Source organism: Cnephaeus nilssonii (genome assembly GCF_951640355.1).
Source record: "Cnephaeus nilssonii genome assembly, chromosome: 17".
In the NCBI taxonomy this organism is placed as follows: Eukaryota; Metazoa; Chordata; class Mammalia; order Chiroptera; family Vespertilionidae; genus Cnephaeus; species Cnephaeus nilssonii.
In genome coordinates, this window is record NC_137088.1 from 43,331,027 (window position 1) to 43,358,974 (window position 27,948).

General features: G+C 51.0%; 1 protein-coding gene across 1 annotated transcript; it reads right to left on the bottom strand.

Annotated features, from left to right (window-relative positions):
* Window positions 1-6,755: 6,755 nt before the first annotated feature.
* Window positions 6,756-26,969, bottom strand: WNT5A (Wnt family member 5A). The gene is made up of 5 exons (XM_079794519.1): window positions 25,785-26,969; window positions 19,649-19,782; window positions 18,175-18,425; window positions 13,299-13,591; window positions 6,756-9,442 (listed from the first exon to the last, which is right to left on the bottom strand). Exons 1-5 carry the CDS (start codon window positions 25,788-25,790, stop codon window positions 8,984-8,986), a joined length of 1,143 nt encoding a protein of 380 aa, XP_079650645.1. The 5' UTR covers window positions 25,791-26,969; the 3' UTR covers window positions 6,756-8,983.
* Window positions 26,970-27,948: the final 979 nt, after the last annotated feature.

A 27,948-nucleotide genomic window follows, 5' to 3' on the forward strand; every position in this document is an offset into this window, starting at 1 on the left:
ACAGGGACCTTAAGTTGTCTTGAATTAGGCAGGAAGCTCAGGATTGCAGGGGTTTGAGCCAAGGCAAAGCAACACCCAAATGTCCCCAAGATCATGGATGCCTTCAGGAATTAGGAACTAAGGGACTGAGGATACAAGTGTCTACAAGTTCATTTAGGTGGGTCCCGAACATGTCCCACCCATGCTGAATAATTTCCCATAGCTCCCCATTCCTCTAAGGGGGTGACTAGGACCTTCTTGACTGCAGCCTGGACTGCAATGCACCCCACCTCATCCCCCACTTTCCGCTTCACTTTCACATTCCAGCAGACCTCTGGACCCATTGTTCCTGGGGATGGACTACATCCTCTCCTACCTCTTGGCCTTTGCACAAGCTGTGCCCTATTTCTTAAATGCTATTACCTACCCACCGAACACCCCCCCCCCCACACACACACACACACACTTAACCTAGATAACCTCTACTTGTCTTTAAAAGCTCAGCGAAAACATCACTTTCTCTGGGGAGCATCCTTGATTCCCCAAGTGTGGGTTTGGCTCTCCTCTCCAGGGCTACAGTGGCACCCCATCCTTCCCCGATGCTCTGCCATTGTGACTGCTGGTTACTCCAGAAGGGCAGGGGCCCAGTTTGCTTTGCTCACCTCTGTAACTCCAACACCTAAATCAGTGCCCAGAACACAGCTGGTGGTCATTAAATACCCTTCCTACTCTTTAAATCAGGCGTCCTCAAACTACAGCCCGCAGGCCACATGTGGGTGTTTTTGCCGTTTTGTTTTTTTACTTCAAAATAAGATATGTGCAGTGTGCATAGGAATTTGTTCATAGTTTTTTTAAAACTATAGTCTGGCCCTCCAACGGTCTGAGGGACAGTGAACTGGCCTCCTGTTTAAAAAGTTTGAGAAACCCTGCTTTAAATGGTAAATCAGTAAATGAGTTGGATGAAAAAGCAACAACAACAGAAAGAAAATCAAAGGCTCAGAGAAGGAAGAGACTTACAAGAGACCTTCCAATCTGTTCATCCTCTGAGGAGGGGACCCTCCCCCCACCCCCACACACACACTTGTGTGTGGAAACTCAGTGATGGCCCTGGGCCTCACCATGGGAGCATGGCAAGTGGACTGAAGTGCCGGGAGAAGCAGTGTGCTGGGTAAAAGAACTAAGTGCTGCATCAAACTCCAAAATGCCAGTGACTTGACCCAATAGAAGTTCATAAGTTAGTCAAAGGAAGGAGTTTCTGATTAACTCACGGCTTTCCTCCACGTGGTGGGTGAAGGACTCACATTTCTCCCATATTATGGCTCCGTCAACCCCTAACACTTCAGAGTCCTCTGCTCCCAACTGGTGGATGGGAAAGATGCAACTGAGAACTCACCAGAGCTCCAAAACCGACATGACTTCCGGTCACCTTCCATTTATAGAAACTACTAAAGGGGCCATACCTGGATGCAAGGGAGCCTGGGAAATGTAGTCTTTGGTTAGGCAGCCATCTTCGAGTATGAATGCACAATAATAAAAGGAGATCCTGAATTTGGGGTGGAAAAAATGGGTTCTTGAGTCAGGTTAATGCTCTCCAAACTTGCATTTCTTCCTCTATAATATGCATATAACACTATTATCTCAGAAGATTCTTGGGAAGCTTACTTAAGTGGGTGAAAGATAAAACCCTTAGCAAGTAACCAGATGCATGATAAATGCTTATCAAATATTACCTTCCCATCCCACTTTCTTTTTAACTAGTGGAAATGAGATTTGTCTGAAGGTGTTGATCATCTCTGCTTTTCATACCTTCCTCTTTTCCTCTTTCAACCCTTTTCTGGTTTTCCTCCCTTTCTTTCTCATTCCCACCTCTGTAGTATCTTTATCTTTTTCAAAAATATATTTGAATTAATTTTAGAGAGAGAGGAAGGGAGAGGGAGAGAGAAACATCAATGGGCTGCCTCCTGCAACCCCGGCATATGCCCTGACTGGTGTATGGGACGATGCTCAATCCACTGAGCCACACCAGCTGGGCCTCTGTAGTATTTTTATACCTCAGGACTCCATGGTTGCCTCCCTGAGGGCCTCCTTTGCCATCCCAATCACCCAGGCTGCAAAGTGGATTATCTGCCACTTAGGGCCAGCCCCTCATTAGCGAGAGAAGCAATGCCAGCCTTCTAGACAGGACAAGTTACCAAGGAGCACCCCATCCCCTCTGCAGCCATAAAAAGGCAAGCCAGACAGCTCTTGACCTCATCCCCACACACCTGCCAGAGAGAGGGGAGCTCCATGCCAGGGCTCCCGGATTTGCCCGGAGGATAATAACAAGTGTTAAATGAACAGGAGTCAAACATTCCAAAGAACCGTGAGTTCAGCAGCAGCCTTCTTTCCTGCCGATCTTTGATTTTAGCGCTGCCAATATGCTAATGCACAGCACACATCTCTCAGCGCAGCCATGATCCGCCCTTCATCCTTTCCCAAACTTGTTTGGCAGTGAAACGCTTTCTGTTGAGCATCCCCTGGGTCTGTGAGTGATGGGATTGCAGCTCAATAACGAAGATGATAGAACGGAGCGCATCTTCATTTAGCTGTGTGGCAACAGGCTCACTAGGAAAATTTATTACTGTATATTCATTTTTAACACTAATTGCCCCTCTGACGTTGCTATTATTGTTAGGCTTCAGAGCCCCTTTCAGGTTATGTCAGATGCAGGAATGGTGGTGGGGCTGATGGAAATGGATGTTTTTATTCACTCATTAAATATTTATCAAGTTCCTGTGATGTGCCAGACGTTTCTTTACAGCAAGAGACTAATTTTTATTTATTTTACTTCTTTGTTTTAATCTCATAGGCTAGCTTATGAATACAGATCCTTTAGTTTAGACCAAGGGTTTGAACCAGGGTGATTCTGCCCCCCAGGGGACATTCAGCAAGGTCTGGAGACCTATGTTGTTGTCACAGATGGGAGGATGCTATTGGCATCTAGTGGATAGAAGCCTGGGCTATTGCTAAACATTCCATAATGCACTTGACAGCCCTTCAAAACAACGAATTATCGAGCCCCAAACATCAGCAATGGTGAGGTTGAAACTCGGACTCAGGGGCAAAACATCTTTAACAGCCATCACAAGTGCATGAGCCTGCAGGGGTCAGCTCAAGGACATAAATGGCTCACTAATCGGACATACTCAGCCCTGTCTCAAAGGGTCAATGCTGCCTGGACCAGCTGATTGCTGCCCCAGGGGACTCAGGATGCGATGCATTCAGGTGGCCAGCTCTTCCCAGTTTCCAAACCAGGAATCCACATTTGAAAAGTGAAAATACTGATCTTTTCTATGCTGGCAGCTAATTTGAGTGCTTTTAATACTTTGCCAGTCAAACAAAATACATCTGGAAATGTGATGTAGACCGGCCACAAGTCTGCAACCTCCCGGAACACTGGGGGTGCCTTCCTAGCATTGAGCTAACCACCGCTGGGTATGTTAAACAACACTGGCCCGCACTTCCTGGGTTTGGTCTTCAGACTGACTCTAGCCTTCCTAGCTACCATTTAGTGCGCTCTTACTGTGGACCAGAACCTCCTCTAAGCATTCAAAACACGTTAACTCATTGTATCTTTACAACAACCCAGGAGGTAGGTGCCATGTTCTCTCCCATTTTTAAAGACAAACGCTCAGAGAGGCTACACAATTTTCCCAAGATAACACAGCAAATGGCAGTACCAGGATTTGGCCCCAGGCAGACTGGCTCCAGAGCCCATGTTATTGATTGCTAAGCCAGTCTGCCCTGTGGAAGATGCTACATCTCCGCCTTCTACACAGGGAAACTCGCAAGGGACACCCCTAGCTTATTAGCCAACCTAGGCAAGTCGCAGTCCACCACTGGGGTTAGCCTGCATTCCCCGGGTGCACAGACCTCAGTCCCTCCATCTAAAGCAGTGACTCTCAACTGGGGGTGATTCTGCTCCCTGGGGCGTATTCTGCAATGCCTGGAGACATTTCTGGTTGTCACGAATCGGGGGTACTACTGGCATCTAGTGGGAAGAGACTAGAGATGCTGCTAAAAATCACGCAGGACAAACCCCCACAACAAAGAATTACCCAGCCCAAAGTGCCAGTGGTTCTGAGGCTGAGCAGCTCATCTAATTGAAACACCTGGCTGGCAACCCCTGCAACAAGTAAGAGACCACCTGCAGAATATTCCAGGTGGTTCTGTCCGTGTATCTAGAACCTTCTTTTCTCTCCTCACATCATTTTCTCCCCTTGCCCTCGAATGTCATCATCATCTCATGTCACTGTGCTAAATGTCCACACTGAATAGTAATCTCCTAACACAACTCTTCTATGTCAGCAGCAGCAAAACACATAAGAAATGGAAAGATTAGCAATAGCCAACAGGAAAATGAGCATTAAAATACAAAATAAATCCTGGAGATTCGACCATAATGATCAACTCCATGCCTGGAATGTGAATGTTCTCTTCTGGAGGCCCTAAACCATAATTGTGCTCCGTGCCCACACGCATCAGACTCCAATGGCCATGCACACCATCTCTGCTAAACACACACATGACTGCGCCGATTTCATAAAATGATTTTAATAGAAAAGTACAAGATGTGAACAAAAATAAATAATCTTTATCTCATTTCTAGCCCAGCAAATTGTACACTGCATATAAAACTGGTCTAAGATGCAATTTTCCTCGCTCCTTTTTTGCTTTTGAAATACTGAGACAGCATTTGAATTAAATCTTCTTGATTCAAATTGATACATTTTTGTCTTAAAAAATCATACCCAAGCTTTAATCATTCCATATCCATTTTTTAAAGTTGGCTAACAAGATGAGGTTTCCCTGAAATAAAATATCATCCAATCATCAGATTTAAGCTTAAAGTTTGTACGAACAGGTAAATTAGAAGATCCCTTTACTAAGCGGTAATTCCTGCATTGCTGAATGTTTCCTGTTTTAAAAACTTATTTCATCATCTTACTTCCAAAACATGGAATCTGTTTTTCACCATCCCATAGAGAGAGGGAAGACTAAAAAATACTTTCTAAAAAAATAAATATTTTAAAAGTACCATTTACAGTGATAAAGCAGTATTTTAGACCTATGCCTTGGTGCGTATTTGCATTACATGCGTGCTTCAAGTTCCAAGTACCTTCTCTATGTCGCTCTCTCCTTCTATTGAAACCACTCAGCCTTTGGGGGCTGTTTTTGCTAATGATCTCTTGGATTCGGCCAGTACCAGCTTCTCATTTGGAACAGTTATCCTGCAAAAGTGTCATATTGGATCATTCCAGTGGCTTGCAAAATGGTTTGCAAAAACAAATTGAAACTTGGTATTGGCAAAATTGTCTGAGCCAAGGGTTTGGGTAGGCTTCTAAAATATATTCAGTCAAGGAGGTCAGCAGTGAACAGATAAATTGAACCAAAACTTAAAGCAGTCTTCCTCTTACGTGAGTCCATAATTACTATTTTGAACATGGCTCTGCTTGCTGCTGCCTATAAATAATTTTTTTTGTTAATTTTCCTGTATTGGGAAGATCTTGAATGCGTTCCAGGATGCGAAGGAAAAAAAATATGCTGACGCTCCTAAATCAAGTATATGTTTTTGCAATAAAGAACACTGGTCAATATACAACTGAGGAAAAACTGAAACAGATGTGAGGCCTAGAACCACAAGTGTTTGAATTTGCCCAGAAATGCTATTTTAAACACTCTATATGTTGGTCTACTGTTTTTTTGTGGAATAATGCATTCTTGGCATCCTTAAAAGGTTTCAATATGTTACAAGGTTATCCAGAAAGAAAGAAAAAAAAAAAAGCAAAGGGCTAACGTATCAATCTGGGCAGCGCTGGCCAGACTTCAGCGTGCCCTTTTGGAAAGCACGAGAACCCGTATTAATTGCACTTCACACAACGAGCCTTTAGTTTCCCATGAGTTTTCATTCTCTGCAGACTGAGGCTTGCTTTTCACGAAATGACTTTCAAAGGGGAACAGAGACACTCAAGTCCACAGTCACTTCAACTAGCGAGGTGCAATCCTTGCAGTGGTAAACACAGATACCCTTCTGGGGACTAAAACTCTGGTCCTGGGGAAAGCATGTCCCTTTCCGTTCTCTGAGATGCTACAACAGCAACGCGCTCTACAACAATTAAGTTACATGCATAATGCTAAAAGAATGCGAGCAATCCTATACCCAGCTTTGCGCCATCTGCTTGATTTTTTGAGGAACATATATAGGAAAAGAGAATTCCCCTCTTGTTCTGTTACATATAGAAATCTTTTGAAGCTTCCAAATAGTTTGGTTTTTGGTTTAAAAAAAAAAAAATTCTCCGCTCTTCTGCTATGCTAACATGTAGTCACCCTAAACTCTCCCTCATGGTTTCTCAAAAAATCTCCACATGAATTATCTGAACGACAATTGAAGCCACTTACCAATATACAAGTAACGTTTTATTTTATATTCTATCTTCCATTTGGCATAAGCCTTTTGATGTTTGTTTTTTAAACCAGTGAAATATACAAATCACGCAAGACAGAAATATGTACATTAAAAGTACAGAATAAAGGCCATAGAAGATATACATAATATCTGAATGACAAGTAGAATATTTTACATTAAATAGTTTCTTTTAAAAACTAGGATTGTTAAACTTAACTCTCTTCATAAACATGAATCACTAAGAAGGAACAAAATCTGGTTTAGCAAATAAAAACTTCATGGTTTTTGTATAATAAAAACCAAAAAAGTGACATTTTAAACTAATTAGTGCTTTTAAATTTCAAGATCTTTTGCTTGCAATTCACTGCAACTGAGGGGAAGTGAATATCCTTGTGCAATAAATTAAGAGCCCCCTATGGCTGAGGTGATGTGAAGGCCACCAAGCCTATGACGGCTGTAGGAGATGTGTACCTTTCCAAACTCCTTAAATCATGCAAGTCTGAGATAAGAACACGTTGGATGGCACTTTGTGGAAAGAGGTGTCCGGTTTTAAAAATCAGTTGTCTGTGTCATGGGCTGGATTTTCCTTAGGGGCTCTAATAGGGACTACTAAATCTACCAGGCACCGGTTTCCACTCTGCAGAACGAACTAAGGAGAGAGAAATGATGACTATGCTTCCTAGTTTCGAATCTCTCTTCATTTCCAAGACTATGACGAACTAGTAATGCCCTTTCAGGAAAGTGTACAGAAATGGAGGTTGGAGAAAAGGGCGGGGGCGGGGAGGGAGAGAAAAGAAACCTTCAAACCAACATGCATTATCAGGGAGGAAGGCCTTCCGGATGCCTCAGACACGAGGCTGCTTCGTGATACTCAAGGTGGCATCACACCAGGGCCGCTGCCCATGCTCAACTCGAAAACCCCTTGTTAAAATCCCGATGGATCGCAACGAAGGACAACCATGTTCTAGACCGAGAAATACCCCCAGAGGAACGTGTAATTCTAAATCACTGGCTGCACTGATATAATAATATTTATATTTATATATACATATGTATGTATATATATATATATATATGTGTGTGTGTGTGTGTGTGTGTGTGTGTGTGTGTGTGTGCGTGTGTGTGCGCGCGTTATGTACAAAAGACTGAGATATCAGGCACCATTAAACCACATTCCCCAACCCCTCCCTTATACATGCAACTGCTCAGGTCCAGTAGGAACAGTTTTAGGGTTCACCTGCAGTGTCCCAGGAAAAGCTCGAGGGCAGAGCCTAAACACAGGATCGTAACAGTGACACGCTGCAACACCCCTGTGGACTCCATCAGCCAAGGAATGTCATCAAAACATAAAACTACGGCTCCTCGGAATCCAAGTTTTAGGGGGGACAATCCCTAAGTAGCAACTGTGTTCCAAGTGGAGCTCCTAACGGTGCATTTCCTATCCTGCAATCCAAGGGGACCCAGTGGAGGTGCCTTTGGATATGGCCGGCCTCACCTCCGCAGCGGGGCAAGGAGGGCTCAGGCAGGGCTGGGGGTCAAGTGGGAGGGCGGGTTTCACTCTTCCCCTGCAAACAGGTTTTCTGCTCTGGTGCAGCGCTGAACGGCATTCAATTACCTTGGTGTTTGGGCGGAGGGTCTGTGAATGGAATCCATTTATTATTTTGATTATTATCATTTATTAACCAAGTATCCCTAAGAAAATTACAGTATATTTTCCTTTAGATTCAAGCCAACCTCCCCCGCCCCTCTCCAAACAAAACGTCTACAACCCAGAGTCATTCGGGGATGCTTTCCCAATCTGATAACCTAATTCCTGTAACAGCTTCAAATCAGTCTTAATATAGGAGTTTTTAAGTTTTTTCTTTTTTTTCCTTTCTGAGGCTTTCCTCCCTGCTCCCCAAGTTTCAGTAGCTGTTAGAATGGGACCATCTGCGCATGGAATGTTGGAGAAGCATGAGATACATGGCATACTTTTTTTTTCTTTGAGGGAAATGAGATTCTCGCTCTTTAAGTTTTAAATTACCATTTTGAAAATGTTTCAGGCTGGTAGCCCCTGGAGAAAGGGGAGGGGGCCTCATTTTGTTTGTTTGTTTCTCAAGACCTTTCACCAGAGCATTTACAATTCATTCTGGCTGAATGGAGCATAGACTTGGACCAACCCCTTCCAGCTGGATGCTACCTGCCCTGTACAACCCCACGGTTGACAAAAAGAAAACGTATTTCCTTTACCCTCTTGATGTGCACACACCTAAGTCAGGGTATGTGTTATTTCCCCCTCATCCTACACCGTCAAAAAAGTCTTACCTTTTCAAAGATCCACAAAATAAATATTTTCTTGGTTCCCACCCTCCATTATTGCCAAATAATAATTATAATATTAATAATAAACCACAGAGTTCTTAGATGGGAACAGAAAAAAAAATGGTTCCGGTTGCAATTCTCGGGGGAAAATAAAACAATATTAAAAAAAAAAAAAAAAAGAACAAGAATCACTGTACTTTCTATAAATAAGTGGGTCCTGGGAACGGGGCTGGGTGACAGGCGAGCGGCGGGCGCCCACTATTTGCACACGAACTGGTCCACGATCTCCGTGCACTTCTTGCACTTGACGTAGCAGCACCAGTGGAACTTGCAGTGGCAGCGCTCGGTCTGCACGGTCTTGAACTGGTCATAGCCGCGGCCGCAGCACATGAGCTCGCAGCCGTCCATGCCCTCGGACGTCTTGTTGCACAGGCGGCCCTGCGTGCCCAGCGAGCCCGTGCTCTCGTTGCGCACGCAGTAGTCGGGGCTGGGGTCGATGTAGACCAGGTCCTGCGTGGTGGGCGAGTTGAAGCGGCTGTTCACCTGCACCAGCTTGCCTCGGCCGTTGAGCCGCATGGCCGCCGCGCTGTCATACTTCTCCTTCAGGGCGTCGCCCACCTTGCGGAAGTCGGCCAGCTGCAGCCAGCACGTCTTAAGGCTACAGGAGCCGGACACCCCGTGGCACTTGCAGGCCACATCGGCCAGGTTGTACACTGTCTGTGGGGACATGGGACAGTCAGTTGACAAACGCATGGAGGAGCCCGGGGGCAGGCAGGGCTATGTTAACAAAGCTCCCCTCCACCTTCTGGCTGGAGCCACGTTCCCCCCTAAACTAGGGGCTGGGCGGCTTCCTCCTCATTCTCCACTACCCAAAGTCTGTACTGCTTTCTTTAGACCTGGGGCGGGGAACCTTTTTTCTGCTATGGGCCATATGGCTCTTTATCACATCACTCGCAGGCCATGCAAAATTATCAACTGCTATATTTGGTCAAACATTTAATTAACTCACCCCTCGCAGGGCCAGACCAAATGATTTCGTGGGCCTTATATGGCCCCTGGGCCGGACGTTCCCCACCCCAGCTTTAAACAGTCAACAAAATAAATATGTTCTTAGCCCCTCATTATTACACATCATCATCATAAACAACCACAGCTCTTTAATAGGAACAGGAAAAATGTGTTCCAGTTGCCTCTGTTTTGTCGGGGAAAACAACATTAGCAGCAACTAATGCAGCCTGAACGCTCTTCCCAGAGATGGTGCGCAACTCTTTACCTGCGCCGCCGGGATTAATCCCCACAACCAGCCAATGAGGGCAGTGCTATTATCGTTCCCATGTCACAGAGAAGGAAAATGAGGCCCAGAGAGGTGAGTTACTTACCCAACCAATGGGAAGTAGGGGTACCAGGATTTGAACCCAGGCAGTTGGGCTCCAAGCTCATGCTCAGTGACTTGCCTATGGGTACCCAACTGATTAAGTGGTACGGCTGGGAGGGGTCCAGCCCAGGTGGGATTAGGGCTCAGACCTTGACTCACTATGACTATTAGTGCTGTGTACCACGCACCGTATTAAGAGCCTTTACATTCTTTTCTTTCATTTAATCCTCCCAGCAATGTGATCACACAGGCTGGATTAGATGGTGACACAGGGGCACAGAGAAGGAAAGTAGCCTGTGCAGGTCACACAGCTAGAGTGTGGGAGAATTGGGCCCGGATCTCAGATCTTCTCCCTCCTGCTTCCTGGACCATCCCTACCCCTCCCTCCACTGCCTAGGCTAAGAGCACCCACCTGGACCCAGGCAGACCTGGATTCTCTCCTGCCTCTGCCTCTGAATTCAAACTATGGGCATCCCCTCTCGGAGCCTCCACTTCCCATCTGTGTAGGGGACCGTGGTGGCACCAGCCTCACAGCACTGTCGTCAGGATAAAATTAGAGGATGCTCGGAAAGTACTTAGCGTGCAGGATGGAAGCAGTAAATCTGGTCTTTCTCCAGGGTGACAAGGGCATGGCATCCGGGCCCTTCCCAATCACCTTAGCCTCGGGTCTGGCCTCAGAGCACTGTGCCCAGCAGTCTGGGAGGTGGCGGCTGCCTATTTATAGCCCTGACAGCCCACCGTGCCTGGACCGGTTACCCTCCAGAGTCCCAGTGCTGTTGGCAGGAACTGGAGAGAGTGAGAAGGCTGCTTCCACCCAGCACAGCCACGACCTTCCTCCAGGGGGTCTGCAGGGGCTCTCTTAAAAAGGGGGCCAGGGTGTATCCCCTTGGCATAAAGAGTTTCAGGCACAGCTAGTCTAAGGAAGGGTTTTGCAAACATATTTAACCTTCACTCCCCCATGAGGAAAATAAAAAGCTATGTCCCGAGGAGATGCTAATGGGATTTCCTGGCACAGTGTCCAAATTCCCTGCCCCACCCCCACCATCCTGGAGAAAAACTGTCTTTTATGTAACCTCATCCGCCAGGATACACGCTCAGCTCACTGCTTGCATTAAAAAACTTAGGGCAGGGGGGAGAATCCCTCAATATTAAAAAATGCAGCTGTTAAATGAAATTATAATATTAAAGGTACTTTTTCAATTCTGCAAAATTCCCTCCCTTCACCTGGAAATCCCTTGACCTGTTCTCCTTGGTTGCTAAGCCCCTGATGACTTTTCTACGTGGGAGAAGTGTAGGGAATCTTCAAAGATGGACGGAAGCACCTAATATGGGCAGAATGGGCCCAGAGCAGCAGCCACATCTCTGTCCCAAGGGCATGTCCTGTCTGAGAGAGTCAAGGTGTACGTCTCTGATGAGCACAAGAGCAAGGTCTCTGGGCTCCCAGAGAGAGCAGGGTTGACATGCCCGTTGCACAACCTGGGGTGGGCCACCCTGGGGAGAGAGAGTTCAGACACCCTACGGTGGACGACCTGAGGCAGGAGAGGCCACACTCCCTCTGGAGCAATGATCTGACCCCTCAGGGCAGCACAGGCGAAAATCTGCAGAGTTCAGTCCTTCCCCGACACCACCAAATGTTTGGCATCAAATCCGAGTAGATAGGACAGCTGGCATGGTCTATGTCTTCTCCTTCCTAAGGTTTGGTATTTATCAAGCACTTTACTACTGGCCAACACTAAAGGAAGACCTTCGGTGGAACCAGAGGAAGTTGTGATTTTGTAGGTAAGAAAGAGTCACGTATTGGTATTTCACATGATCCCCCTTAGTGCGCAAGATAACCTCAAGCTAATGCCATGGCCATTTAACAGATGTGGAAGTGGGGAAACTGAGGCTCAGAAACAGAAAGGTACAGACAGAACTGGATTTTAGATTTCACTGTTTCCAAAAACTATATCCCTTCATCCCTAAGCTGTGATGCATGAGTTCAATTAAGAAAAAAAAAAAAAAAAAGCACAAAGCACAAAGCACCTGGTTTATATCTCACTCCATTAACTCTCTTCCACAGCCATGAAGTGTTTCTCTAGGCCTCAGTTTCCCAATCTCTAAAATGGGGGTGTGCAGACAAAGGGTCCTAAGGCTCCTTCCTTCCAGTTCTGGATATTTTACTTTGTGATTATCTTCCCTTCTCCTCACCCCAAAATACAGAAGGGTGAAATCTCTGACCAGAAAGTCCCTGGCACCTACCTTTCCCAGGGGCTCTGTGAAAAAAAATAATGACCCTGGTTTTCAATGCTGCCAAAGAGAAGTTTTCACCCCTTCATTTTAGAGCAGCCATAAAGTGCCATGTGCTTCCCCGCAGGGAAAAAGGGGTCCTTTTAACTGTTGTGGAGAAGCATTTCATGGCCCCACCAGGGGAAGGAGGGAGCAGAATGGGGACACTCAGGAGGGCCTGCAGATTCGGTCCCCTCTGGGCACTTCTGAGTGGCCCTCTCATCCCTCCAGGGGCACCCACAATGGGCCTGATGGTCAGACTAGAAAAAGGCTGTAGTTTTCCTATAAAAGCGCTCTCTCTCTCTCTCTCTTTTTAAGAAAAGCCTTCAGTCCATCAAGCTTGCTCTCTAATGACATACTAATGACATAGGGAAGAGGAAGAGAGGTAAGTCCTGGAGACTGGGGTGAGGGTTTCTCAGCTGGGCACTCCCTGGAGAAGGAACTCCCTCTCCCCAAGGTAAGCCCAGCCACAGGCCTGTTCCAGGGAGGAGGGCAGACACTGCTAACTGTTTTACTTCCAAGCCGGGCTGGCCAGTGGCCCTGGGGACTGATTAAAGGGCCGAGAAAGCTCTTTGTCTGGCTCCTGCAGAAGCACCTTGGCTGGAGGGGGCCAGGTAGCACTGACCCCCACGAGGCCTTTCTGGGGGGTGTGCCCCTCTCCAGAGAGGCCTGAGGTCTTGGGGTGGGGGGTGGGGGGTGGGGGAGTGGGAGAGAGCAGGAGGAAGGGGAGAGAAAAAAAGACAAACAGGGAGAGAGGGAAGGAGACCAGAAAAGATAGAAAGGGGGTTGGAGACAGAAAGAGGGAGACAGAGACACAGAGAGACAAAAAGACAGGAACCAGAGGCAGAGGGAGGGGTGGAGAGGCCGGAAGAGGCCCGGCTTGGTTGGGGGGAGACAAAGGGAAGCAGCGTGGACCCCACGGGCACTCACCCTGCGGCCGGCCTCGTTGTTGTGCAGGTTCATGAGGATGCGCGCGCTCTCGTAGGAGCCTTTGGCGTGGATGCGCTCCCGCTCGCGCGCGTCCACGAACTCCTTGGCGAAGCGGTAGCCGTAGTCGATGTTGTCGCCGCAGCCGCCCCACAGCCAGTCCCGGGGCAGGTCCTTGGGGCGCGCGGCGCGGCTGCAGCCGCAGGTGGACAGCTCGCCCTCGCGGCACGCGCGGCTCATGGCGTTGACCACCCCCGCGGCGCTCACCGCGTACGTGAAGGCCGTCTCGCGGCTGCCTGCGGGCGAGGACGCGGGTCACCGGGCGCTGCGGAGGGCCACCCCCCCCCCCCCCAACTCACAGCAGCCCCTGGCCCGGGAGGGTGTGGGCGGGGATGCTGTGGAGATGCTCGCACACGTGCCGCCCCTGGACGGGGACCACGGAGGGCCCCATCCCGAACACACGCTCAGGCCCTGCGCCCCCCCCCCCGCCCTGCTGCTTCCCCCCAAATAACAAAGAAGTAACCAATGACGCCGCAGCAACAAGTAACAAAGGAGTGGCACATCCCCGAGACCTGCGCTCTTGCCTTTCAGAGCCAAAGGCAGGATTCTAGGCCGTGCTGGCCTGATTTTCTCTCCAACTCTTTTTAAAATATTGGAAACTTCTTATTTCCAAAAATGCACAAGAAAGGAGTCATTGAGGGGAAACTCAGAATTTGGGTAGACTTCCTCACATACATTTTAGTGTTTGTATGATTTTCACATGGCGGGCGCACAGCAGTTGCCAGGCTTGGAGCCTCGGAAAGTTTGAGGCCCCAGTGGGTGGCGGCCACTGCAGCAGCCACACGGTGGCCACGCCGGTTCTAGCCAGGTCCCCTCCTCCTGCTGCTTGTCGCCTGGCCCTCCCGCAGCACTAAGTGTGTCCCAGGATGAGGCTCTAGGCTTTCCCAGTGGGCATTTTCTAAACCCATCCCTAGACCGTTATCACTGAGCTGCTTCTTTCTGAATCCCAAGCTGACTGGACTGAGACTTCTCATCTAGGTGAGTGTCTACTTTGAAAACAGCCTGCTGGTCTCGGGTGCCACTTCTGCGACTCCCTGCCATCCCGCGCCTCAGTGTGAGAATATGACAGCAAGAAGGCAAAAGCACAATCTCAAGGGAAAAGACAAAAAAAAGCTTCTTCCTCCCCAAGACTTGTAAAGAATACACAAACCTGAAACAGGTTTCCCCTTCCCTAAAGCTCGCAAAGACTGTCCCCCTGTAAAACAGGGGCCCTGTCTGTCAGGAGAAAAATGGAGGTCATCACAGACCGCCTTAATCTCCACTTGTACGTGAGGACATTTCTAGGCCTATCAGAAGCCACTCAATAAAAAGCTGTACTAGGAGGGAGAAAGGGTTAACACCAGCAGGCCAGCTGAAGCTGGGTCTGGGGGTGAGCTGAGGGGGGCTCACTTTCCTCAACTATAAAATCAGAGTATTGAACTTGAAACCTGGGGGGGGGGGGGGAGCCCCCTCAGACACTAGAATCCTTGCACCAGAATCAGTTTCTCCCGCACTGCAAGTGCTGGCTGATTGTTTTGTGAGGAGCAGAGAGGGGTGGCGATGCAACCCAGCCCCAACCAGAAGGGTCCTTCTGCAGGGGGACGGCTGTGCCCCTTCGAGGACCCTTCCTTTTCCTGGGACCTCTGCTCCAACCCCATCCATGGCCACTTCTGACCCCACCCCCACCCCTGCCAGGAATGGCGATGGTTCCCATTTACCACAGACCTTCCCTCCCACATTTTAAAAAATGAATAACTTGAGGCGTGTGCTGGTGGTTGGCAGGAGGATCCAGAAAGTTCCTGTGGGGTGTGACATCTATCTTGCTGGAATTAGTGAGGCAGAGAACATGGGAGGGAGTGGAGAGAAATGAGGAGGGAAGATAGATTCTAGGGAGTTATTTAAGGATGAGCACATAACACAGAAAATGCTGTGGCCCTGGATGGGAGGCTGATGGAATAAAGAGGTAGCTGGAGGAAGAGGAGATAAACAATCCTTCAGAGATACGGAAAATCAGACCCTGTCTTGTGAGTACACAAAGCATAAAAGGTCTTTCATACCAGACACAATCATGCTGCTTGTTTCAGAAGTCTATCTTGAGCAGTTCTTTTTTCGCCCCAGAATACGAACCTGGTAGAAGTCTCCGAGCTAATTGGTCACTGCAGGGGAAACGTGGGTTTGAAAGGGGCTCTTTGGCTAACAGCCTGTGGCTACAGTCATCCTGGAGGGAATACTGCTGCTTCCCCTGGGTTTCCCTCCCTGTGAACCTACCTCCTCTCCCATCCTCACACTCCTTAAAAATGGTGCCTTCCTGACATATCTTTTCACAGCGTGGAAACAAAGAAGGGACAGAGACAAAAGCTGGAAGAAAGGGTAGCGTGATGAAAAATGAGCAAGTTTCCCAAGTGAAGAGCGGGCCCTTCACCAGGCGATTGTGTACAGTGCCTCCGAGGCCATTGGTACCCTAGAAAAATGAGTTGGGGAGGGGGGTGGAAGTGGCAGCCCTGGGTTTCTCAGACACTGGCCCCATCACAGGGTCAGATTCTCACGGACAAGAATGGCTCTCCATGTCCCTGATGTCCCAAGTGCTTTGGACAAGAATGGCTCGCCATGTCCCTGATGTCCCAAGTGCTTTCGAGCAGGCAAGTGCGCGCACACACACACCTCTCATTCTTAAAGGTGTTCTGAACTTTCCCTCCCAAGGTACCCTTAAATGGAAAAGTGAACACGAAGCCACTTTCCCACGAATGGGGTTGGGTCCATGTTCCTCTTCTACCAAAAGCTATTCTGTTTTTTCTTCTCTCCAAATATATTTTAAATTTGAGAGAGAGAGAGAGAGAGAGAGAGAGAGAGAGAGAGAGAGAGAGAGGCGGCTCTGTTGGTGCTCCAACACAAGCCACCCAGCAGCAGCTTTCTGCCCTGAGACCCCAGGCACCTGGGGAACTGTTGGCAAGGGAGGCGCGGCATCTTCCCAGAACAGCAGCTGACTTGGAGATCCTATCGAGGAGGGCTCCCTCAGAGGCGGTCCCACCCACTTCCCATGGACCCAGACAGCCAGTACCACACAGCTGAGGACCAGAGAATGTACTTGCAAGGGACAATTAAATATAGGCCTTTGTACCAAGGGTTCTGCTTGTTCCCCGAGGAAGCAGGCTCTTTGAATCTTGGACCACATTTTAAATAAATCTCCAGCAGAACTCAAATCCACTTAGCAAATGATAGCTTATTCTGAACATGTTGGCCCAAAACAGGCTGCATATACAGACAAGAAGAGGATCTTAAATCAAAGCTGTGTTCCAGTGACTACACAGAAAAACAGTTCCAACTGCTGTTTCCCTGTCTGGTTACCATCAGAGGTGTGCGATTTTTGCTAACTCATATTCTTGTGAAAAAGTGGCCCCACAGCTGGAGAGGAAGGCAGTGTAGGGGCACGCTGTAAGCAAATGTAAGGGGGGAAGGCTGACAACAGGCCATTCTGCTATCACTTTAAAAAGAAGTGTCTAGTTCACCCACAATATCAAAATGCAGGGGAACCGAATCTCCACCACACCCCCTGTTACCTACATAAGGCAGCCTATATTCAGGGAAAACTGTGTTTCTGAGGCTGAACTCCCAGCTCCTGATCCAGTATATACATTAGCACATTTTAATCATTAACAGGAAGGACAAAGCCCTAGGAAACTTTGCAGGCTGGGGCTTCAGACCATTTTCCCATTCAATTAGAGGACTGGCTTCCAGACCTGTATTATTTTAGTTTATGAAGCCGCTTGGCTCAAACATCCACTGACAACTCTTTTTTGTTCTCAATGAATGCACTTTTCAGGGTTTTTTAAAAAAGCATTTTATCCATCCGTGACGGATATTAAGCCAACTTTTTATCTTCAGTCAGTATAAACAGTTAATTGCTTTGATAGATTGCTTCTTATTTTAGGAGTTACTGCAGTCATATTAATTATAAGGGCTTGTTTTGCATAAAAGAAAAGAGGCCTAAAATATTCACACCAGAAAACGGACACAGGACCTAGTCTGTCAGACAGTACCCTGTGCTATTAAACCAAACCAGAGGCAAACCGATGTTTCAAATTCTTTGCCTTTTGTCCAGTTTTAATGCCATCTCCTCCCTGAATGGAACAACAAGTTCAACAACATATTTAAAATAAAGAGTCGGATTGTGAGTGATACAATTAAACTTTTTCTTTTAAGTTGCTAGGTTGAGGTCTGAATGAAGGATGTGCTTTTATATCAATTGCCAAAATCGCAAATGTAAATTGAACCATTTCTAATTAAAATTCTTTCAGGGACTAAAAGGAAAGCTTTTAACTTATAGATCTCTATAGCCTCAGGGACTATCTATATTAGGAAAATTAGAACCTGATTCATTTCCAACACACCCAGCATTCTGAAAGATGACAACTTTTCGTTTGCTGCTTGGGCCATTTGAATTGCGGCTTAAGTGAGAAAACTGTGAACAGCTAAAAGAGTTTTGGAGCTTAAGAGAGTATAACTGACTCAGCTTTCCTCGTCTACTTTTGAGAAACCAAAATAAGTGTGCTGCTTCTATTGTAACCAAAATGTTTCTTAGAAAAATTACACGTTCAGAAAAAATAATGGCGTCTTAGATGCTCCCCTCCTGATTGGGTGAAGGAAGTCCAGAAGGTTAAAAAAAAAAGGAGTGTGGGAATGGGAATTAACACAGGCAGCAATAAGGACACAAATCCCTAAGCCACTATTCTGCTGGAAGATTCCCTGGGGATCAGGCTGGTTAGGAAACACGAAGGACTTTTTCTAGGAGAAAGGTTTATATATATATATATATTTAAAAATATGTGAAGTGGTCTCCTACCTATCTGCATAACCCTGCCAAACACGGAGGTGTTATCCACAGTGCTGCAGTTCCATCGCCGATGCCGGAACTGATACTGGCATTCCTTGATGCCCGTCTTCGCGCCTTCGCCAATGTACTGCATGTGGTCCTGGTACAAATGGCAGAGCTTCTTCTGTCCTTGAGAGAGTCCTGCCAGCTGGCTGCAGAGGGGCTGTGCTCCTATGATATATACTTCTGACATCTGAACAGGGTTATTCATACCTAGCGACCTGGAAAGGGGTGGGGGGAGATGTGCGTTTAAGATTTACGTGAACTCTCGAGGTGGGCCCCCAGAAAGCATGTCAGCAAGACATAGTTCTAAGCACACAGATGCTTTTCTCTCCTGCTTGTCCTCATGACAAAGTATGAGAAGGGCTTCATAAAACTCCTCTGTTTCAGCTCCACTCAGAAAACGGAGGTATTGTGTAGTCCCCATCCCGCCAGCTGGCCCCTCAGAGTTTTTAACTCCCGTCCTTGCCCCCACCCCTGCCGTATACCTGAACCAGTATTTCCGAAACCCACTCAGAAAAGAGGTCAACAGCGGTTTCGGGACAAATCTCTGACCTTAGAGAAAGTGACTCACTCACTTTGCCCCACAAATTGGACCGATCTGCCTTGAAAAACGTATGAATGCCGAGGAAAGTAGACACAATTAGACACGGGCGGCAGATAGCAGCTCCTTTTGACTGATGGAAGAACAGTGGGACAAGTATATGGACGGGAGAAACTTCACCAACGCTCTGGACAGTTTAAAAGGGCTCCTTATATATGATTGTGAAGGACCCAAGACAGGGTATCCAGTGAACAGCAGTCATGTTTGACAGTCAGAAAAACACTGCTCATTCACAGGGAAAAATATCCAGAACGCCGTCAAAAATAATCCTCTGGATATACTGCAGCCTATCTGCACGGGCCCTGCCAGAAAGAAACCCTCTCATTCAGGGACATTGGACTACTTCAAGTTCACCTTTTCTTGACCGAATTTCGAGCCCAAATACTTCTCGACTTGAAGTTCAGCTCTCTTCCTAGAACTCTCCCTACAGTAGACCCTGAAGGTTAATAACCTCAAGTGACAGAAAAATAAAAGTTGGAACTCACTTTGACTACCTAGAGGTGGCAAAAAGTAAAATGTAGAGATAGGCTTCCAGTGATTAGAGAAGAGACTTTTGGTTCCCTTTTATTATATGATGGACTACAAGCATACATCTGAACAAGGGCCTCACAGAAACAGGTCTAGATTTATAAGTTCTGATTCCCTAGGGAGCTAAAGATAAGCTTTACAATGTTAGCAACTTCAAAGAAAATTCTTATTTGAAAATACATGTAAATAAAAATGCATATGTGTCTTAGATAAATGCACCCAAGCTCGTGTTTTAGCTTTAAATATGGCAGCATCATACAAATGTATCTTTTTTAAAAAATAAAATAAAATATGCACATAGAATGAACTTACCACCAAGAATTGGCTTCTATTACAACCTGGGCGAAGGAGAAAAATATGGCCAAAGCCATTAGGAAGAACTTGGAAGACATTGCACTTCCAGCCGTCCCCAAAGCAACTCCTGGGCTTAATATTCCAATGGGCTTCTGGAGAGGGAAGAAAGGAGCAGATGTTTATTGCCTCTCAGATAATTTTCAAGCATACAAGTTTAAACAACGGAAGCATCCGGGTCTCTTAAGTTTACTGTTGATGGACTGCGCTTCTCCTCCGTGAGCTGTTTGATGAGAAGATATAGGCAGTTTCTTTTTCCAAATTAATCCACCCACGCAACCTCACCAGGAAACCTGATTTCTCTGGGATCCTGCGCGCGGGGCACGCCAGCGATTACAAACATGTCTCAATGCTGTTGAGTCAAAGCCCGGGTGCCAGGCGCTGCCTCCTTCCTGCTCGCTCGCTCGGGTCCCGCACCCCCTCGCTCCCCTCTAGCTCCCGCAGTGCTAGGTCCCTCCATGGGAATTCACTTGGGACCCCGCCGCCACCCTCGCCCTCTCCCCGACCTGGGCCGAGCAACAAGTGGAGCCGGAATTAATTCCAAGGGCGAGAGGAGCGCGAAGGAGAGTGGAGCGCGCCGCTGGCGGCTGCGGAGGAGGCGGGGTGGCCGGCGCGGGGGTGGGGGGTGGGGGCAGGACGCGGGAGGGAAGGGCAGGGGGTGGGGGGCGAGGCCCGGGGGAGCAGCGCGCGAGAAAGTGCCCAGCTGGGAAATGCAGCTCTGAATTAACATCGTATGTTTCATAATCAGTTTACGGGCCGCTTTGGGCGAAGCCACTTCCAGAAGGGGGAGGGCAGCCTGGTTTTCCTCAGGACGCTCCTCAGCCAGATTGGAGCTGGAGGAAGGAGATGGGGGCACAGGAGTCAATGGAGAGAGAGAGAGAGAGATCTGCTCTCCCAACCAAGGAATCCAGAAAACAGGGCGCTCCCTGGGGCTCAGCGTACTCTAGCGTAAGGATGGCACCCCAGAGGAAAGAAGGGATCTGGGTCCCGTTGTCCCCGGACAGGACCCCTTCCCTGCTCTCCCCACCACCCTCCTCCAAATTCCTTTTCACTCCCTCCCGACCCCACTCCTGGCAGCTGCCTGGGAGCAGGGGGAAAGGAAGCCAGGGGGGACTCCAGTTTCCTTTGGTCCTGATCTGGAGTTGTCCGCCACTTCGCCGTCGTCGCGGCACCGTGAGCCCGGCCTTGGAACACCGCCACCCCACCCTCCAGCCCAATTAAGACTCGGCTGGGTCCGTTCTGAACGGCGAGGGTGCAGGTGGAGGCCAGAGCTGGTTCCAGTGAGCCCCCCGACGGGGCCAGAGATGCGCAGGCTCGGGCGCCGCCGCCGCGGAGACCCTGGATTCCAGGGCGCAGAGGGCCTGGCGGCGAAGGTTCCAGTCGTCAAGAATTTCGGGGCGGGGGCGGCCTTGGAAGCTTCCGCTGCCCTTCCTCCCCACTGGTGACTTCTCCACCTGCAGGCGGCAGCGGAGCAAAGCGGCGGCGGCTGCGGGTGGGAGGAGCAGGTTTCCAAAGTCCCCGTTTACATCTCTGATAAGTTTAACCCGGACGCGCTGCGCCTCCCGCAGCTCCCAAGGGACCCCTTCCTCGGGAAAGGATAGGGGAGCCTCTTCCAGGCGACAGGAGGGCCTGGCCGGGAACCTTCGCCATAGAAGGGGCTGAGGGGACCTAGGCAGCTGTGGAAACACGCAGGGGCTCAGAAGCTTGCCACGGCTTTTCCTGGCCAGCCGCCCCTCTGGCCCGGACACCTCGGGGGGCTTCTTCGAGAGGAAATGCTTATGTGGTCCCCGGTGCCCGCTACCCAGGGCTCCGGCGCCCGTGGCACACTGGTCCTCAAAACGCCCGTTAAGCTGGGGGCGCATCCCAGAGAATAGAAACCTGGGGTTTCCCCGGCCGTGGAGAGAAGTCTTCCCTCCCCACCCCCGCCCGGAGTGTCAAGTTTCCTCCAGGGGAGGGGGGTGGGCTGCGAGGTCTGCCTTCGCGCGCGGCCCCTGATGCAAAGTCGGCTCTCGCCATAGGCGGCCGAGGCCGCGCGCATCCACTCCGGCACAATCACACTCACGCACGTTCACACACTCACACGCGTGCACAGATACACGGGCTCCGACGTGCTTCCCAGACGGCGGCGCTGGTCGCTGCTGGCCACGCGCACTTTCCGAGCTTCCCGACGGGCGGGGCGCGCGGGGCGGGGCGCGGGCAACGGAGAAATTGATAACAGATTCGGCGGATTACAGGGGATCTCTTTGTTAGAGGGGAAGCCACACAAACCGAACCCACTCTCGGCCGACGACCCCGAGAAAAGCCCACCTATTCCCAGAGCTGGGGCCAACTAGTAGTGGGTCACGGGGTCTCGGCACGCCGGGTCTCCCCAGCTCCAGGCTGGGGTCAGCCAAAGGTATCCCCAAGGGGCTCCGCAGGAGAGCCGGGCGAGTCGTGTCGCCACTTAACCCCGCGAGCTTGCCCGGAAACACCTTGGCCCTCTTCCCCCATCCAAACCCCGAGCAACCCAGAAAAGGCCCCACAAGTCTGAAATATTTAAGGAACCTACCGAGAACTCCCTAATAAATACATCGACTCTGTTGGGTAAACACCCCTGCCTTGTTTAGGAAGAGATCTGATCCGCAAAGACAGTACGAAAGGAGACCTCTCCGGAGACGGGGACACCGAGCCAGGGTGAATCAAAACTCCTAGGCAGAAGCTAAGTTTACCAAGAATGGACTAAAGGTTTTCAAAAGCTTTCAGAGCCCGGGAAAGCTGGCTTTGCAAGGACCTCGGAACCTGTTCCTTGTGTGGGATGGGAAGGAGGGTGCATTTGAGAGTTTCAAGCGCAGGGGAGGGGTGAGGTTGCGGGTGAGAACCTTAGCGCGCCCTTGTTTCCAGCCCAGAGCAGCTCATCGTAGCGACGGCTGATTCTGTCTCTCCTCCAAAGCTTTCACGTTAGATTAAAGGTGTCCCTAACCCTTCTTTTCAACTGGGTTGCGGGCGTGGAGTGATAGGAGGTAAGAGAAAGGAAACCATCAAGCTGTTTGTTAAACGTTCGCGTGCCACGGAAAGCACCGCAAGGCACTCGCAAACCTCCCCGAGTCCTCCGCCCGCCGCCCCTAAAAAGAAATTCCACAGAGGCAGGGCGAATAACCCCGACCCTGGCCGCTGGCGCTACCTCGCTCAGTTTGGGCAAGCCCTTCCACCAAGCTCTTTGCGTCCAGCACTCCCCCCTCACCCCCCCCCCCTCCACCCTGCGCCCGCCCGTCCGCAAGTCTCTGGAAGTGGAAATGATGAGGGAGACCAACTTGGAGGAAGTGAGTTGGACCTGGACTCACGGTGTCGAAAGGGGTAGGAAACTCCAAGAATCACAGCTCTTGGTGGGAAATAAACCTTGTTTTCCCCACTGCGATCTCTCCCCAAAGCAAGGAGAAAGATGGAGAAAACTGCGGGAGAAAAACTCGATTGTTGTGTTGGGCTGTCCTGCTTCAGGAACGCCAAGAAAGTGGGAGGGGAGGGGAGGATGAGCCGGTCAAGGCTGATAGGAGGTCTGCTTTGGGGGGGCAAACAAGGAGCCAGCGCTCCCCCTTGCCTCTAGCCTGGGTGCAGGGCGGGTGGGTGGGCTGCGGCCGCCCCGTGCTGCCGGGATGTATCCAAAGCGCTGTGGCGGGATGGGGGTGGGGGTGGGCGAGAGAGGGTGGAGGGAGCTTTCGGAGCCCAAATCATTGCAAGGAACGTGAGCAGCCTGTGATCGCCCTGACGCAAAACCAACAGCAGGTCCAGTAGCAAAGGGTCTCCAAGGGAGGACTAGTAGCCAAGTCTAGTTCTGTCTGCTCCCTGCCTTCCATTGTCCACCCCTGGGACAAGGCTCTCCAGACCGCACCCCCCCCCTCACACACACACACACACACACACACACACACCCCACTCCTACCTTCTCGCACGAAATGTCTAACTCTCAGCACAGGCTCTCAACTTTATCCAGAGGAAGAGCAGAGTCCGGAGGAAGGAGAAAGAAAATGAAACATCAGTTCAACCCCCACCACCTCCCTTCGGAGGCAGTTTCAACTGCACTTTTTAATAGACAAGAAGCTGAGGACCAGAGAAAGCAACACTTGTCCTCGATCACAGAGAAAATTGGTGAGAGCGCCAAGACCAGACCCGAGGCCTCCTAGAGGGCAGCGCTCTCGTTCCAACGCCTTGGAGAAGAGGTACCAACTCTTGCTCCACCCGCCCCAGCCCCGTTGGCTGGGTTGCGCCCTTGGCCTCTTCCGCATCGCGGTGGCGGCGCAGTGGAGCGGGTCCTCTGGGGGCCTCGGAGCGGCCCTCCCCGGAGAAGGTGGGGTAGAATGTGCGCAGCCAGAGGTGGGAGCTAGAGGCGAACCCACTCGCCCCATCGAACTGAATCTGAGGTGTCCTACCTCCAGGCAGCCAACAGGGGGCAGCCGGCACCGCGCGGCAGGGAAGAAAAGACTGCGGGGAAAAGCTGAGCTCCCGGCGCACGGTGCTAACCCCTTGTGCACTGGAGCGCTCCAATGAGGGGAGGGGAAATGGCAAGAGAGTCTTGGGTCGGCCTTCCGGAGGGGAGGGACGGTTCTCCTTGGTGGGGCGGTGCGGGACCAAGGCTTACTAGACCCAAGACCCAAGAACAACTGACCTTTTTACACGCAGGACACAAACCCACATACCCGGACACACAATTCCGCTGCCTCTCCATCGTCTGCGCGCTCTCAGCATTACCCTCTCGGAACTCCCCTGACAGAGGCGGTCCAGAAACGGAATCTCCGCATCTGGCTGAGCCACAGAGAGCGTTGGCGGCAGGGCAGGGGCCGAGGAGGTGCGATCGCACCGCTGGCTACAAGCGACTTCCAAACAGCGAGTTGTCCATTTAAAGAAAGACGAGAGGAGAGGGGGCCCCGTGCCGGACTAGGTTTAGAAAGTAAAACAAGGCCGCGGGGGTCTCCCGGTTAGCGGGTTTTTAAAAACCCTTTGGGGAGGGAGAATTTGCTTGCTTTTAGGAAACATCCTCATTCCAATTTCAACCTTATTTTCTGGAAGACTGAAAATGGGCGAGATCACCAAAAATGGGAAGGAGAGAAGCTTGGAGGGCAGCGAGAGGAAAAGTTATTTGAAAAGTAGCAAGTTATATTGCAGGAAGAAATGTTAACTTTTCCTAAAAGTGAACTCTCGGTGACCCTCGGGGTGTGTGACTCGGCTTTAACATACAACTGACAATTAAAACAAACAAGAGTTCACAAACTGCCCCCCGCCTGCTCTCCCAACGCAGACGCCCAAATGTTTCCAAAGGACTAGGCGGGTTCCGCTCAGGGGGCCTGGGCGCGATTTCCCCGCGGACAGGATTAGAGCCACCGCCGCCAGTCCTCCCCGCCCCCATCCCCGCCGCTAAGTGCCCAGCTCACCCAGTGGCGGCTAATAATGCTAATAACGCGACCCTGCTCCCTAAGCCGGGGTGCGCACTGGCCCCCCGCCAGGCACTCTTAAAGGTACAGGCCTGCAGCACTAGGGTTCCCTGGCCTGGACGAGCCTGCAACCTGGCCTCTCTGGCTACAGAGGGCGAGGGGTGCGCTTCTCTGGAGCAGCTGGCCCCTAGTCCAGCTGCCCAGCCTCCCAACCAAGGAGGCCACTTCCCCTTTCCAAGCCCTGGCCCACACACCTCCTCGGTGCCCGCGCAGTGGGCACTTGGTAAATATTTGTTGAATTGAATCATTATCCTGTTACTGAAATATACAGAGTAAGTACACTCGAGTTTCTCAGGGCCAAAGGGAAGTTAAGTCGTCTGTGAACCGCACTGTTTTTCTGCCTTGGCTCTTACTAACCTTTTCTCCAAAGTCGAAAAGGTTTACAGAACGTTTGGTGAGACAAGAAGAGGTCTCAGGGAGACAGAAGTAGTGCGCAGGGGGTGGGGGGCGGAGGGTAGGGGTCCCTGCGAGCCCCGCGGGAGTTCCATTCTCTGGAGGCGAAAGGAGAAATGGAGGAATAGGAAGGGGTATGGGGGTTGGGGAGGAGGGGGATTCAGTTAACTTCCATAAGAAAAAAAAAGGAAAGGTTAAAAAAAAAAAAAGTGGCGAGCGTCGGAGGAGCAAAGAACACCTACCTTCATGGCGAGGGGGAGGGGGCCCGAAGAGGAAGTCGCCACCAGAGCGAGGGCAGCAGAGAAATCCAAGCGGAGCGGCCGGTTAAGCCTGGGGGGACGATACGACACCGAGCTGCGGGATCCCACTGGGCGCGTCCCGCAGGCGCAGGGAATCGGAGCCGAAGCGGTTCCTGGAGCCCGGGTCTGGGGGCCCGAGCCTGAGCAGCGCTGGGATGCGCCCGGGATCCGAGGGGGCGCGGAAGCCCGGCGACCCGCAGCAGAGACAGGGCCGGGCCGAGGCGCAACAAGGGAGCCGCGGGTCCGGCGAGGGCGCGCAGGCGACTGCTCCGCGGCGAGGCGCTCCCTCTCCAACGTCCATCAGCGACGGCGGTAATTAGGGCTTTCCAACCCCAAATGTGGGCGTGATTGTGCAAAAGACTTTACAACAAATAATAAAAAAAAATTCTTCACAAGAGGGTGAAAAAAAAATGCCCCACTACTCAACTATGGCCTGAGGCGAAGGGGGGGGGGTGATCCGTGCGCCCAGGTGCCCCCAGTTCATTCACACCACGGATTCTGCAAACTCCTGGCGGCTCACGCCCTCCTGATCTCCAGCTCCTCCTCTCCAAGTCTGTGGCCGAAAAGTCTGCTTCCAGGCGCTGATCCTGGGGCCGCGAGTGTGCGGACGTCTGTGTACACACAGACACACACCCAAACACACACACACACACACACACACACACACACACACACTCACACACACACACACTCTGCAGCGCTGGGGCCCCAGAACAATCAGGCGCGCACGGCTTTTTCTCCGGGAGATGCCGCTGAAAACGCACAAGTCGCCATCCGAGCTGTAAGAGTCAGCGCCAACTTTTGTCCTTTCATTTTAGGGTTTGGCAAAAAGGGAGCGCAAAATGGGTAGTCGTCCCCGGACGTTCTGCCGTACGGTGGTTTCGGGGGGCGATCGCCCCAGGGGAGACACGGGCTCTCCCCTCCCCACCCCCTTCTTTCTCTCTTCGGGTTAATCCCCCTCGTTCCCCCGCCTTTCCAGGGCGAAGGGCGACGCGAAGCGAGGGCACCGAGGGCGTGGGGCTGGGGAGGGGCGAGGGGCTCCGCGGCGGCTGTTCAGCTCCGGAGGTCCATGGCCGGCGGGGCTGCCCACCTCCTCGTTTGGCGCCCGGGCCCGAGGGGCGGGAGAGCGGGCGGGCGGGCGGGCAGGGCGGCGGGCGGTCGAGGGCCCGGCGGCGGCGGCGGGAGGAGCTCGCTCGGCGGCGGCCGCACGGAACCGGACTCTGGACGGCGGAGGCGGCGTCGTGGAGCGTGCAGCAGCCTTCCACGCGATCCTGAGCCCCGCAGACAGGCTGACCGACCGCCGCGACCGCGTCCCCCCCACCCACCCCCGGCCCTTCTGGCCAACTGCCGCACGCTCTCCCTCCCTCTCCGCACTCCTTTCCCCTGGTGTTCTCAGAGAAGAAGAAAAAAAAATTTTTTTTTTTAAGTTGCAGAACCAAAGGCTGCTGAAAAGAGAGAGGGGAGGGGGGGGGGGAGAGAAAACTCAACTTTGCCTATGCGCATGCGTGGTGAGGCCGGCCTATGACAAACTCCGCAGGATTTTAAAGCCACACCACGGGCTGGGGTGCAGGGGGGCGGGATACAATCCCTGCTCGAGCCCCCTTCCCCGGGCTCCCCATCCCCCAGGCATCTGCTGAAAGAGAGAGGTCCGCTCCGCAGCCGCCGTCTGCCTGCAGCCGCTCTCTTCGCTCCTTCCAACACACCAAGGACCTGCAGGAGGCTGAACCCCAACTTCCCGGGCTGGACTCTTGGGCTTGCCTGTCCCAGGCCGCTTCCACGCGGGCTGCTGCCCTGGCACTGAACCTCTTGGAGGATTTCCTCTGCATTCTTGCCCTGGAGGGGTCCCTGAGACAAGGGTGGGGGCTGGAAAATCGGGTAGGTAGGCACACGCATCCTGCAACACGCTCAGGGGAGTAGATTTGTATGCTTGGGAGCGAGACTGAGCATCTGACTAGGACGCTGGAGCATCCTGATGTGATGCCTGGTCTTGCCAGGTGGATCTTGGTGAGCGTCCTAAGGTGACAAAGAAGCCTGCAAAGTTCAGCAAAACTGTGTTCCGGGCACTGGGACTTCTGAATACTTCCAGACACCTGGGCTCAGGCAGGGC